This window comes from Silurus aristotelis, assembly GCF_946808225.1.
Source record: "Silurus aristotelis genome assembly, chromosome: 19".
Classification (NCBI taxonomy): domain Eukaryota; kingdom Metazoa; phylum Chordata; class Actinopteri; order Siluriformes; family Siluridae; genus Silurus; species Silurus aristotelis.
This window is the reverse complement of record NC_139592.1, coordinates 7,393,826-7,408,813: the sequence shown is the minus strand read 5'-3', so window position 1 is coordinate 7,408,813 and position 14,988 is coordinate 7,393,826. Positions and strand designations below refer to the sequence as shown.

Genomic DNA, 14,988 nt, shown 5'->3' with positions numbered 1-14,988 from the left:
TTATTTTATTAAGGTTAATTCCAGATATAACAGTTATATGCAGTTATATAATGCAGATGAGCTCCGTAATGCAGATGAGATCCGTAAATCAGGTGGGATCCGTAATGCGGGTGGGATCCTTAATGCGGGTTTGATGCGTAATGCTGGTGGGATCCGTAATGCAATCCTGCTGTTTTGCACAGCCTTTTGTGTTTACATTTTGTGCTTATTTTCACGGACACTCCTGTATACAGTTCTCTTTTGCACACTGTGCTGTATAATACACAGTAGGTTTACTGGTGGTGCTATTTTTTGTTTTGTGTATTTGTCCTACACTGTCTTGTACTGTTTGCACCAGGTTGCACACGATGCACTTTATATGGCGAGAACAACTTACTTAATCCTTAGCTCTGTGTTCTGTTATGTAGCTTCATGTTGTTTATGCAGCACCAGGGTTCTGGAGGAATGAAATGACAATAAAACCTTGACTTGACTTGACTTGATTTGCTGCGTGGCAGTTCACAGCAGGCTCCATGGTACCCGCCACTGGCACCCGACCCTCCTCATGTCCCAGGTTGTGTGGACCTCTCAAGGTACAGACTTATGCAGTAACATCCATTATGGTTTTATCTGCAAAGAGATTTTGCAGTCTATAAAAGATTTTCCCCTACATAAGCACTGTGGCTATTTTGTGTACATTCAGGACATATGATCAGGACATATTTCCTCAACAATAGTAAAACTAACTTAATGGACATTATGTGCCACACGGATGAGGATGGGTTGCCTTTGGAGTCTGGGTCCTCTCAAGGTTTCTTCCTCATACCATCACAGGGTTATTTTTCCTTGCCAATGTCGCCATCAGTTGAATGATCCAAATGAAGTCCTTTTCAGTACCACTTGAAAATATGGAAATGTACAAGGGGGTGAATAATTTTGCAAGGCATTGTAAGGTAAGGTGGATGAAAATTCAAGTAACATTAACAACATCAATGACATAAAGACTCAAGTGAATTCCTTCAAAAATGTAGTTTATTTAAATCTAAATGCCATGTTTTGTACAAAGCTCTTCAAACCAGTAGATTCTGCTTTGCCCCTTTGCAGCCATTTCCATTTCAATGCTGTTCATGAAAAGCATTGCATAATAAGTTGTAATGTCACCTATGATCTATGAGTCAGGGTGTTGTTTCTCAAAAGTCCAAAACTCATTAAAATCGGCGTCACATTAGATTGCATTCTCCATACTGGGCCATACTAAGAGAAAATAAATGTAATAAATGCAAACTAAATATACATAGCTTTCTCAAGACTGCGTAATGCACGTTTCTAGACCTAATTATTAAAATGGAATGACAAGTCTCTCTGTGTGTCTAGCTCATGTGGCAGGATAACAAAGTTGCATAGTGCTGTGTGCATAAACAAAAACACTAAATAAAGACTATCAAAAGGCTTGGAAAATAGCACTAAAAATAAACAGGATATTTATGTACGTACACGATAAAGAATCAAGAAGGTCATACCACTTAAGTACATCATGTTGTGGTTTATAGCCCTGGAACCACCAATGGTTAACTTCCTGAGTGTTCCTTAATCAGAATTGCTTAGACACATTTTATCTAATTTCAGTAAACCAATCAAGGCTTTCCTTCTAGATAGAACCTTCAGGTAAGCTCAGGTTTGCAGGGCAAAACTGTATAGTTACTGTCATCGCTATCAATTGACTTTATTGCTTTCACTGCATTTGACTTCAATTGCCATAACAGATTAGAAATACAGCATAGATATTTATACCATAAATGTCGAATACTGACCTTTAAATGACACAACACAAATGACTTTTACTTCATGGAAAAGCTTTTTGTTGACGTTGCATAGATCATTGCAATTCAAACATTAGAAACAGACATACTACAAGCATGTGTGTGTTTAAACATGGAGAGTCTCCTCTTAACTATACAGTAAAACTCCAGTGGGTACTACTGCAGTTTTCCTGAATACTGTAGAACATGCCCTGGACCAGCCAGCAGCCTGCCTTCACTTACTTCCGTGAAAATTTCTCCATTTCTAATAAGAAAGACAAACAAACCATGAGAATTGCACTGTTATTTATCGACAAAATGTATTAAAAACTTTAATCACCTCTGTTGAGATCGATCTCTTTCGGGGCATAGTAGTTGTTCATTTCCACCCTCTCTTTCATTATGTTGTTCTTGTAGTCTGGGAAAAAAAAAAGTTAGAACCAGTACTCATATTTATAAACCAATCTTATTATTATATAATAGTATTATGTATTTGCATTATAATCCAACTGAAACTGTTGTAACAATGCTAGCTTAGCTACATTTCTCATATCCAACAAATGCTAGTCAACATGCATGCTAACGTCAGTCTAACATAAAGGTATGTTAAATTAAATATACCAAGGTTGTTCACATGGCAGTTAACATGAGGCTATCGCTACTCTTTTCGGTATGCCAAATATAGAAGTGTCACTACCAAGTTAGGTAACATTGGGAAAATTATTGTCCTGTCTTACTAGTGGAACAAGCTAGTTGGAACTAAATACTCTATTACCACAGAACTGTTACCACAGATTTTACTTTTCAATTAAATAATGTTTAATAAATAACAATCGAATGTAATACTTGACTACAGACTAGTAAACACAAAAGAAGCATCCCCTTGATTGGGAATTACTACTCTGGAACATTGGATGGTGTCTTTAAATCTATGTGCTCAATGTCAGCGTTAAACAAAGTAGTGCTCCCACTTCCCTAGTAATGCAAATTAAACCTTTCTTATTTCACCCTGGCAAAAATAGCCTCTATATGGAAAAAAAAGGTATATATATATAAAAAAATTTTTTTTACCAAGTTGGACATCCTGATTGAAGGGTCTCAGTTCAGTTGGTTGCATTTCGATTTCCGTTATGTAACTCCTGTTCAAAGTACATATATGTTAGGAAAATTGCATGGTATATGATATACTCTAAACAAGAAAAAACTCTTACTTTATTATACAGTACACGATAATGTACACTATGTACTCGGGTTGTAACTATGCACATATTCATACAGAACCATTTCGGTCCAGGGGTTTCGGTTCTGTGCACATGTGTACCGAATGCAATCCTTCATCCTACAGGTATTTTGACAATAATGACTGTATGTTGAGTTGTTTTCAGAGTACAGTAAATCTGTACTTCTATACAAGCTGCACACTGACTACTCTAAAATATATATTTAAGTATAATTTCTATAGTAAATATATCCAAGTTTAGGTTTTATACTCTCCCGTGAGAAGATATACTAAAATATTTGCTGAAATTTGAGGGGTGTACTCACTATTGTGAGATACTCTTTGTAATTGAATTTTTCAATTTATTTAATTTAATTTAATCCTTTTAAATTGTGCCAATTTAATTGATTACTCAATTTAATGAATATAATAAAAAAATGTATTGCATTAATTTGATTTATTTTTGTCATTTTATTCAAAATTGTTTAAAAAATGTAAACTGTTGATGTTTATGAATGTTAATAATAAACTGCAACAAGAAATTTTATGTTTTGCATTTCTTCCCCCTACTGTACCAAAATTGAACAAAACCGTGACTTAAAAACAGAGGTACGTACCGAACTGTGAATTTTGTGCACCATTACACCTCTTATATTTACATGGTGTGCTTAAGAATTTGTGTAATATATGCATGTATACATTAATACATTTATACCACAGCATTGAACAGTACTTATTTCTGTCAGGAGGAAACACACTGATCATTTTGCCCTTCCTGATAGTAGTAGTAGCTATATAGATTTATAATGGTTGCCTTATTCTAATGTGTTTCTCATTTTTACAATAAAGTACAGTACAAACTTGACTTGGACAAGATTTAAAAAAACATGAAATTATCGATATGGTGTTTGGCAATACTCTTTCTGCAAGGAGATGTCTATATAGCATTTCTGGAAAGAATCTCTACTGTCAGAGTTTTGTATCAGTCATAGGGATAACAACCTGCAAACAGAAAGTAACATGTTTTGTGGGCGGGACACGGTAATCATAATGAAAAACTGTAGAGTTGACAGTGATGTGGTGGAATAAAATGTGCTGTTTTTTCACACCAATCGACTGTTGATTTATTCCCCCATAACAGCACCTCCTATACTATTTTATTTTTTAAATATAGAAATACCAAATAATATCTACTAATAATCTAGTAAAATGGTTCAGATTTTAGCTCCTCACCGGTCGGGACTTCGCATCTCATTCTCCACCTCTGAAAAACAGTAGCAGAAGTAGTTGCTGTTTAGACTCAGTAGTTTAGACTGTTTAGACATGAACCATTTTTATTTGGGATTACAAATGAGCACTATGTTTGGCCAACCAAAGTATGAAAATAATGACACTACCTTTCATTGCGCAGTGCCTTATGGTCATGACGATTCCAATGAGCATGAGCAGTAGCAGAAGGAAGAAAGCCAGGATGTAGCCAGCCTGGTGTAGGAGGTGAGACTGGCTCTCAGGCAGGATGAGGTTAAACACATGGGAGGATTCCACCATGTTTATATCTGCACCAGAGGGGAAGAAATCATGTCGTATAACATCTATAATGATCATTATTCTTAATTCAGATGAGATCTGGAAACCTATAGAAATCATAGATGAATAGTTACATTTAACTTATCCAAGCTAAATTATCCTGTCCCTTTAACAACTACAGTTTGCAAATGGCTTGTTTTTTTCCCTTTATATGCATGCCAGCAAGCAAAACTTAAGGAGGAGCTGGGTTTTATTTCAAAATGACTCCCAGGCAAAATGAGTTCCAGACCTGATCTCATGCAGCTGCAATGAAGAAGAAAACATACAGGCCAGTTAAGAGGGGGAGACAGGAGGAAAGAGAAGAAGGAGGAGGGATGTGTTGTTTGTGGTCAGCCAGTTTGTAGGCCTGCTCTACATTCACTTCTTGCTTTTTACAATAAACGAAAAGTCAGATGTTATGTCATTGATCACTTTACCACACGTTTGTACTATTTCAATTTGCAATAAAATGTGAAAGAATCCAAAGCACACAAATCCACAAAAATGGAAAGATTGAGTCACATGACCTGATTGTGACTGAATTTGAGTCAGGATTTGATCAGACTTGACGCAACAAATTCAATTAATTGAACTGGATTTCTTCAGATGATTCAAACATCATCTATTTAGGAAGTAGAGAGAGTGCTTTACTGTTTAAAGCTTGTACATGCAAGAGACAAGGATTAATCATATATTAGTAGTGCTATCAAATCCATGTATACCATAGCACTGGCAGAATTCATGTGGAGTAATTTGCTATACCTAGTAATAAAGGAAAATAAATTATTATTGATAATGAAGTGCTCTATAAGGAGAAATCTTTCTGTAAGCAAATTGTTTTCATTGTAAGCTATTTGTATGCTTCTCGTCATGGGAAAGTGTTTGGAGTACAGGATTTTTGCACTTTCAGCAATTTCGGTAACATGGCATGATGTTTTGATGAGGATCTGCCTGATTACATCAACACAGAGCAAAAAAAAGAAGCAGGTGAGGTAATAATGAAAATAGCTGCTATAATGTGACTGTAAGTGTAGCTCATTTCACAAATGTTTGTCTACATTATATGTATTATAAATGGCTAAATAGTAAAATGTTTTGTGGTTTAACGTTTAAAAGTCAGAGTGGAACACAATCTCGTTTATGACTAACACTTCGCCTTACAACTTGAGACTTGAGTGTTAAGACTTGAGGCTGACTTGTTTTGCAAAACAGTGACTTCTTCCCGCCTCTGCAACTCTGTGCTCGTAAAATGATTTAGTGCCATGTCAGCAACACTCTTGTAAATACTAGGAGTGAGTTTAATGGTGAGTAACGATAAGATCAGCACTTGGAAGCATTTATCACTATCATTATGTGTAATTCTTTACCCATGAAACACATTATTACCATAACCATGTGTGCTATCTTGAGTATTAGGGACTTTCTTATAGTTCTAAGGCATTTATGCATATTTGAAGGTATGCACCCAGGAGAAAAAAGACTAAGTAGCACCAAACCCCTCAGAAGATTTCTTCTCAGCTTTCTCTCCTTAAAATGGAATGCAGAAAGAAATGCCTCACAGACAAGATGAGATGTGAATCTCACAAAAACAACCAGCCTACTTTGATCCCACTTCTAGCCAGATGTCGTACAGATGTAGCAAACTTCCCTTTCCACACCGGTATACACATTCGCCACAGCGTGACTGTGTGATACCGTCATAGACCACAAGTCGCATTACTCAGCCTGAAAGTAAAAGTTCACTGCTCCGCTCTGAATAACGAGTGCAGCCGTTATTTAAGCAAGGAAACATTTGTCTGCAGCAACCTTTTACCTTGCATGAGTATTTCATATTTAATATTCCTTAAAAAGCCGAAAAACATACACAATCGTTCTTCCTCAGTCTTTGTCTTATTTAATAGTAGTAGTTGATTTGAAGTAAGTTTCAGAAATAAAATCATAAATCTTTTCATGCTGCCAGAAAAGGCATTCAAGTTCTTATGTCACAGTTCGTCAATCACTGCAGCCAGACAGGAGTGAGAAATAAAAGGCAGGAAATCATTAGTCAAGGAAATGGCCACAAGCACTTTAAAGCTCTGTAATGAGACAAGGATCATGCACAATATTTGCAAGCAGCCTATTTTGTCTTTCTTTTGGATCTGTGCTAAGTTCTAGTTTATTCAGTGTAAGGTCTACAGGTTGAAATTAGTGCCCTAGTCTTGATAACACAGCTACACAAATTCCAAACAGCATAATCTACATGGGAATTGGGTGGAAATACTACACATTTTCATTAACAGTAAACTATTATTTCAACATTTTGTCACTGTGTGCTTTTTACACGATTTCTTTCTCTTAGTTGACACTATATGGCCAAAAGTATGTGAACACCCAACCAATTTCACTCATACGTTTTTCAGATTTAGTCCACACTTTGCCATTATAATAACATCCTTTTTTCTAGGAACAATTTTCCCTGAAGTGTTGCTGTCTGAAATTGTAGTCATTCACAGAGTGAGGCCAGGCAGGAAAAGAGGCCTGGGGTGCAGTTGGCATTCCAGTTCATCCCAAAGTTGTTCAATGGGGTTGAGGTCATTACTTTGTGTAGCACACTTGAGTATTCCATTTTAATTAGACCCCTTTATGAACATCATTTTATGCACAGGTGAAATGTCATGCAGGACCTGTTTGTTCCAGAGAAGGGAAATTATAATTCTACAGCACTCCAAGATGTTGTAGAAAATTGTGTGCTTCAAAAATGTGTGGAAACATTTTTGATGAAGACCTGTTGGACTATTGGACTAATATGCAGATGTCCCACATCCTTTTGGCCATTTGTTTATCTGTGTGTGGACTACTGTGGAGATGTGGCTACTGTGTCTGTCAGGTGAAAGGAAGGATGTGTGTCCTTTCTGATCAATAAAATTAGCATTTATACTGATTAAAATCAATACTTAATTGCAAAACATTAACACTAATTTGTGTCGTTATTGTAGATTTGGAATGCACAGTTTTTTATAATTCTTGTAATATTATAATTATTATAAAGCCAAATATACACACATCTATACATAAATAACATGTAAAAGGTGCTGTCTACAAAAATTATATATTACCAGGGTCATCAGTCAGGCCTTCTAGGTTGTGTAAGAGTTCAGTAGAAGCAGGTTGAGTGGTCATAGCCTCAGTAGGAGAAGGTACAGGTGGCTTTGGAGGCCCCACAATCAACCGGAAGATGCGTCTCTCGTGCAGGCCGCAGTAGTGGTGGTGCAGGTGGCAGGAGTAGAGACCTTTATTAGATGGCTGAATGTCGTCAATTGTGAGAGAGAAATCACCAATGCTGAAGGAATCATCTGAGATGTGCATCTTGCTTTGGTACAGCGGCCTATACTCCCGCTTTTCTCCAGAGGCGTACAGATCCAGAAGACGATCAGCCTGATCACGTCTCACGCCTGGACCCTGAAAGTCCCAGTGCACAACCTGCTGTTGGTCCTCTTGGAGCCCACCCCTCCAAAGAGGGCGTCGGTTTACACAGGGCAAGACCACACTGCTGCCCTCCAACACCACAAAGACAGACTTTTCCCCATCCCATACACGCCTCTCCTTACGCGCTGCAGGGACAAAGAGTTATAGCAGCATTTGACTAATTTACTGAGCAAATAATTAGATTTATAATTAAAAAGTTATGAATATGATTACAAATATTATGCAAAAAAAATGTAAAGATAAGTTTGTGATAGAAGTATGAGGTAATTAACCAGGACTACATATAGATCAGGACATAGCAATTTTATGTTTAGGTCTATCTAAAACTGTTAGTCTGTGTAGTTATTTTGTCTACCAAATGCAGTTAATGTAAATATCACACTACTCTACTCACACACATTTAATTGGAATTCACTTGAAATTGATCTGTCCAGGTTTTCATGTAACTGTGATGGCTTGTGTAACATAGTAATAAGCTAGACTTTAACAGAGAATATTAAACAACAAACAAAAGCACAACAAAAGAAATACAATAAAAAGACTAGAACTTACGTGACTTAGTGACGTTTAACTGGATTTGAATGGATTGGTCAATCTTGCAGTAATGGTGATGCAGGTTGCAGGTATAGATGCCTTTATCATTCATATCAACATCTGCCCAAAATCAAACGAAAATTCCAAAAACATTAGTGAGAACAAAAAAAATCTGTACATGCCAACTACTGTGCAGATTCAGAAGGTTCGTACTATGGATAGTGAGAGAGAAGTTGCCATCAATAAAGGCGTTTTTGGAGACAGTGACGCGGCCCTTGTTGTAGGCATTATAGACACGCTCTGTCCCTCCTGAGAACATGTCCAGGACACGCTCAACAGTGTAATCAGGGCGGTTGCGGTTCAAATCCCAGTGCACAACACGCTGACGGTCCCGAAGATGGTCCTGCCTCCACACAATTTTCTGGTTATGACATGGCAGAACGACCCTGGACCCGGCGGAAACTGTGAGGTTCCTCGCCTCCACCACGATGCTCTGTGTGCTGACTTGGGCCCACACTACAACACAAGAACGCACATGCTTTAATCTGTCACGTTTATTGTAGCAGTAGAATTCATTTTGTTATAGAAACAAATACACTCACTATCCACATTTGTAGAAAGATCTATACCTGCACATTTATGCAGTTATACAAACAGCCAATAATGTGCCAGCATCACAATGCTTAAATCATGCAGGGACACGTCGAGAGCTTCTGTTCATTTTCATTTCAAACATCTGAATGGGGTAAAGGTTTAGTCTGAAGGTTAAAGTGAGTTTAGACTCACTTTGTTGAGAGATAAAAGAGGAGAATGACCAGACTTGTGTAAGCTGACAGGAACTCTATGGTACCCCAAATAAGCATGCTTTGCATCCATAGTTAGAAAAGCATTTCAGCATGCACAAAACAATTACTCTCATGGGTTCTCTACAAGACCACGTCACATTCCACTCTTGTCAAGACGCTCATAGATTCAAAAAAACTTTTACAGACTGGATATATTTAACTCTATTTTGGGTGAGTCTGTGCCAATGATATGTATTGCTCAGCTATATGTAGTTGACTCACCATGATTGTACACAATTACTGACAAGAGTGATTATATAAGATACTATTGAATGCACAGTGAATGTTTATGTACATACAATTAATATAGGCTTTTTAATTTCTTACCATGTGGTGTGAGAAAAGCTGTGGCCACTGAAATGAGAAAAAAAGATCAGTTTCATATGAAAGGATATATGATACTTTAAAGAACATCTTAAATCTAATACTAAATAGAAATATGTAAAAAAATTAATAAAAAGAAAACAGCCCCATTCTGTATTACATCTGTTCTCCAAATCTCAAGGTCTTTTGTGCTTTTACGAGTGTGTATTTGCAGCTGGACAGTCCACTTTATTCAAACCATAAAGTATAAGCACTATTGCATCTGCTGTTTTCTGAACAGCTCACACACTGGGTAGCACAGAGGAGCTATTCATCTTCAGTTAATGGACCAAATCCTTAATATCGTCGACAATCACCACACTAAAACTGAAGTGTGTCTGCTAAAAGACAACTGCTGAGGCAAGATTTCTTAGTAAATTAGTTTATTAAAAAGGAGTTACATGACTGCACGTGATTGTCCTCAAAAGAAGACTTATAGGAACTATATAATATGTTGAGTATTATTAGTAAAAGGTGTGTGTTAGGTCTAGTCTAGATGAACTCAACAAGTCAGACAATGGAATGCAGTGAGAGATGAAGACCAAACCCATGTAATCTCAGAGTTTATAAGAACAGGTGGTTTAGGAATCATGGCGAGCTTCAAAACAGATCCCACAGCTGAGAGGTATTATGCTTTTTTCATGTCTATTTTAAATGTTGGAGAAATACTGGAAGAACAATAAACTTCCCATGTTCTTCTGAGGCACTCTTCACTTTGAAAACAACCAGTCATTCTCTGGTGCATCAAATGGAGTTCAAAATTGGTATTAAATCCTAATAATGATTTAACAAATGTATAACATTCTTAAACACTTTGTAAAATTTTGATGCAATGCAAACATTTTTGGCCATTGTATATGTAATTTGACATTAAGCAATCACCACCTTTTAGAAATCTGTATAGAGACAAGTGAGGGCCAACAGAAGACTAGCAAGCTCTCCAAGATACTTAAAACAAACTACAACTTACAGATTTCCTATAAAACAGTATGGCCTCCAATTGATAGAACTGATGGGGTTGAAAGGAAAAATTAATTATGAGAAAAAATTTAAAGCAGAAAACTACCAGTAGAACAAGAATTTTTACACCATTTGTTTATTTGGATCTATATAATCTCTTCTCTTAAACTGTAGTAATAAATTATAGAGACCTAAATATTTCATAGTCTTTGCCCAATCTGGTCCATAGCATCTTAAAATTAAAAGTATAATTGATAAAGGCTTGAAAAACTCTGCTCACTTTGTCACTTCATGACATATAGCCCTAAAAAGCTTGTTTATTTTTATATACATTTTGATGCATAAATTATATATAAAAAAAAAATGTATATAAAATATATAAATATTAATATATATTATATATTATATATATATAAGCATTTTTAACCCTACTGACTTGTTAAAACCCATTCTTCACAAAATCTTTTATTTCTATATTCAGAACCAAAACGTATAGAGGACCGGCAAAAAATCTACTTGTTCTCTCCTGTCCCTGGGTATTTATATTGAAACCATGGATACAATGAAATACAAAAGTTGTTTCGAAACATCATCAAAAGATTTTTTATATGAAATTGTATAAATGCTAAATTACATGAAACCTCATTTGGAAAAATAAATGCAATCTGATGAAAATGTTCCCAAACTAAAAATCACAAAAAATGATTGGGATATTCTTGACCAATGCTTCATAAGCCTTTTTAAACAATGATCAGTGCCAAATGATTCATTATCATAACAAAGCAGCCAGTGCAAACAGGAGACAAAAATAGGAATTTAGTTGGACATTTTTATCTACACACATACAGGCACACTAAATCACATCAAAAAACACACCAGCACAAAATGATGAACTCTTGAGGTTACAAAAAGAAAAAACCCAAGCTGCAGTGCCATGCTGCCTGGAGGAATAAAAGCACATTTCCCGTAAAAGCGGTAATCATTGTCACCACTGAGCCTGAGACTTGGACTTGACTGGAAAGCACAGTATGGCCACTGAAGAAAGGTAATACACACCAGAAGACCCTGTAATTTTCTGTGTAAATGCACCACCCTGAGACTATACTTTCCAAAGAAGCCACACATGGTGAATAATGACCTAACAATGTGTCTCAAAATTGGTACATAGTAGCATAGAATTAAGTGTGGTGATAAAAAAAAAAAAAAAAAACAGAAGAAGAACGAGTACTGACTATGACAAAGGGCTTAGTCAACCATCTCGACATCTTCACAATTACTTACAAAAGCAAGAATATGTGTCATGAGATGAACCACACCACATTACTCAAAGAAAGAATTACTTAATGAGATACACACTAAATATGGACTAAACTATTGGGCACCTGACTCTTCCAGCCATGAGGTTCTTTCCCAAACTGTTCGAGGAACACATTTGACATTTAATGCAAGGGCATTATATATTCCCTTCAGGAAACGCAAACCTGTTCCAACATGCAATGCAACTGTGCCCAAAGCAAGCTTAATGAAGATATGGTTTATATGTTTTTTATTGAAAGGTCTTGAGTGGCCACTATAGAGCTATGATCTCAATCCTTTTAAATTGGGATAAACTGCACCCTAGTATCTCCACACTACACTCCAAAATCTAGTGGAACATCTTCCCAGAAGAGTGGAGGTGATTATAATAGCAAATGGGGATGGAATGGGATGTTCAAAAAGCACATACGAATCTTCTGTCCAGGTGTCCACAAACTTTTGTCCATGTAGTGTAACTATATAAAATATAGCAACACATAGTTCAATCATTACTTCATACATTTTTCATCTGTAATCTAACTGGAAATTTTGTGTTTCTACAAATATCATACTAACCAAAGATCTACTGGGGAACTCATCTACTGGGCAATAATCAGGACCTAGTAACCAACCACACTGTTAACTAAGTGTAAGGTTTTTTTTAAATAGTGTGTTTAATGTAAAACCCCATTCTGAAAATATTCTTTATATTTTAAACACATAACCATATTTCCTCGTAACAACAGACAAATTTACAGTTGGAACATTATATTGGTTATATCGGGGGGGGGGGGGGGTAACCTTGTTGTACCCGCTGAAAACATTGCATGCTCACAATTAGGCAATGTGAAACACTAATAGATTAAACTAGCTAGCAAATACACACATGGCAAGTTTTAAAAACTTTTTAAAATAACAGGAAAATGTGTTTGAAAATAGTAATAAGGCTATTTGTGTCAAGGAAACTTAGTTTTCAAATGGTTCAGAAAATAATGTTGTTTGTTGATAATGTAATACACAAGGGAATAAAATTGAAAATAAAATAAAAACTAAGAAAATAAACTCTATATCTTTAAATAGACTACTTTTATGTAATAATATTTACCTTTCCTTATTGCTGTGTAATACTTACTTTGCATTTTAAATATGTATGCTTTATTAGGATAACGTGTACCTTTAATGTGCAAATATTTTAAAAGATAAACAAAGAAAATTATGTTGAAAAACATAAAACATCATTTTTAACAGTGCTCTTAAAGGTGTACCTCTGAGAATATCACCACAGCAACAAAATCAGATTTGATTTCCTTCAGGGAGTGTACGATACTTTATTTTTATTAAAGTATCTGAAACGGTTTGATTTCTTTCTTATATCAACAATCCCAAAAACAATTCCAAGAATTTTTGAGTTTGAAGTCAGTGGCAGTAGTGTACTAGTGTGTAGTATGCAGAGTGTGAGTGTATTTTCTTTCCCTAACATTTCACAATTGCCTATACACAGAGACATCCTTTTCTAGGAAAAGGCCCAGGCTGATTCAAGGCTCAGCTTCTGCTTCTTACAATAAAATTCTCCACAGCGAACATGCTGACGCTGTACTTTTCCTTAGAACTGATAAACTAAACGTTCAGTCCACTTCCCAAACGAGGCCTGACATACTGCAGACTGTCCACCACTACTGATAAGTACAAGATGTAGAAGCACATCCGCTCAGCAGTGCATAGATTTAATCACAGGCCTGAGCTGTAACTAGTACTGTTCATCAGGCATAAACATACCAGCACTACAATCACAGCTCCAGGGTGAGAAATATAGGTGTTTAGCAAATCAATGATTTATTGAGGGGGGGGGGATTTTAAATTCATATTTTGATTTGTTTAAAATATATGATATGAATAAAACATTTTAGTAAATTTTTAGTAATGTAATGCCCAAAGGTTTTACCACTGATGTCTGATGTCTACATATTTTAGAAAGTATCATTTCTGAAAATACTTATTTCTAAAAGCTGAGTTTACAACTGTGCACAAATCCATGCCTCTATGTTTTATGGAAAAAAATAAAAAAAACTATAAATAAATATTTCAAATAAATAAAATGCATTTAGGTAAACAATCTTATATTTTCCTAATCCAAAACCAGAACGTTCCATAAAAAACAAACAAAAAAACCCTCTGAAATACATTTATCCTCAAATATTATACTAATGCTAAATCTGCTCAACCTAAAATGATATTCATGTTGATATAAATCACAAACTGAATGACCTGTCCTGCTAATACCCAGATGGGAAACAGTGTGCAGAAGCGTGGAGAACAGATGGAAAACAAAAAGGGGGAGAAAAAAAAAAGTTCATGCAGGGATCCTGTGTTTGTGAAAAGTTATAAAAAATTTTAAAAATATATACTTACTGAATACCATCCCAAACATTTCATACACAACCCGTGCTGAATCCTTCATTATGCACGACAGGCGTGGACGTCACACTTCTAAACACTGAGCATCACCTGAGATGGTTTTCTTCTCCTGGCTACAACAAAAACCCTGCCGTGTCAATATTTGGAGAACCAAAACCCCGCCTCCTTTTCCCAGTCTCCGCCCTCGTTCCATCCGCTGCCACAAGGTCTCAATTAGTGCACTGCATAGAGCGCAATAAATACGGTTTCTACTCCCTACTTAGTGGACTACTTCTCTGAAAATCAGTCATTCGAAATCCAACTTCTGACTATGAAACTCGAACCTCTTCCCTACCCCCATATTTTGGGGCTTTTTTTAGTGAGTTCAGCTCGGGCTGATTGTCCTCAAATATGCAAGCTGAAAACTTTCTCAAAGGAATGCACAAAATAATACACATAAAAGTGTTATTTTTAACAATAAAACTACACCATATAACCGTGCATGTTGGTTTGAATGTTAAAAATGGCAGGGAAAAAAAAATCTAAACAAACCAACCCAGGATTAAAA

At 36.0% G+C, this 14,988-nt stretch overlaps 1 protein-coding gene across 1 annotated transcript; it reads right to left on the bottom strand.

Annotated features, from left to right (window-relative positions):
• Positions 1-993: 993 nt before the first annotated feature.
• On the bottom strand, positions 994-14,733 carry mxra8b (matrix-remodelling associated 8b). Its single transcript, XM_083521182.1, has 10 exons — positions 14,436-14,733; positions 9,735-9,761; positions 8,776-9,078; positions 8,581-8,682; positions 7,659-8,153; positions 4,395-4,553; positions 4,231-4,261; positions 2,850-2,917; positions 2,119-2,196; positions 994-2,043 (listed from the first exon to the last, which is right to left on the bottom strand). The coding sequence occupies exons 1-10, from the start codon at positions 14,482-14,484 to the stop codon at positions 2,018-2,020; spliced, it is 1,338 nt and encodes a 445-aa protein (XP_083377308.1). The 5' UTR covers positions 14,485-14,733; the 3' UTR covers positions 994-2,017.
• Positions 14,734-14,988: the final 255 nt, after the last annotated feature.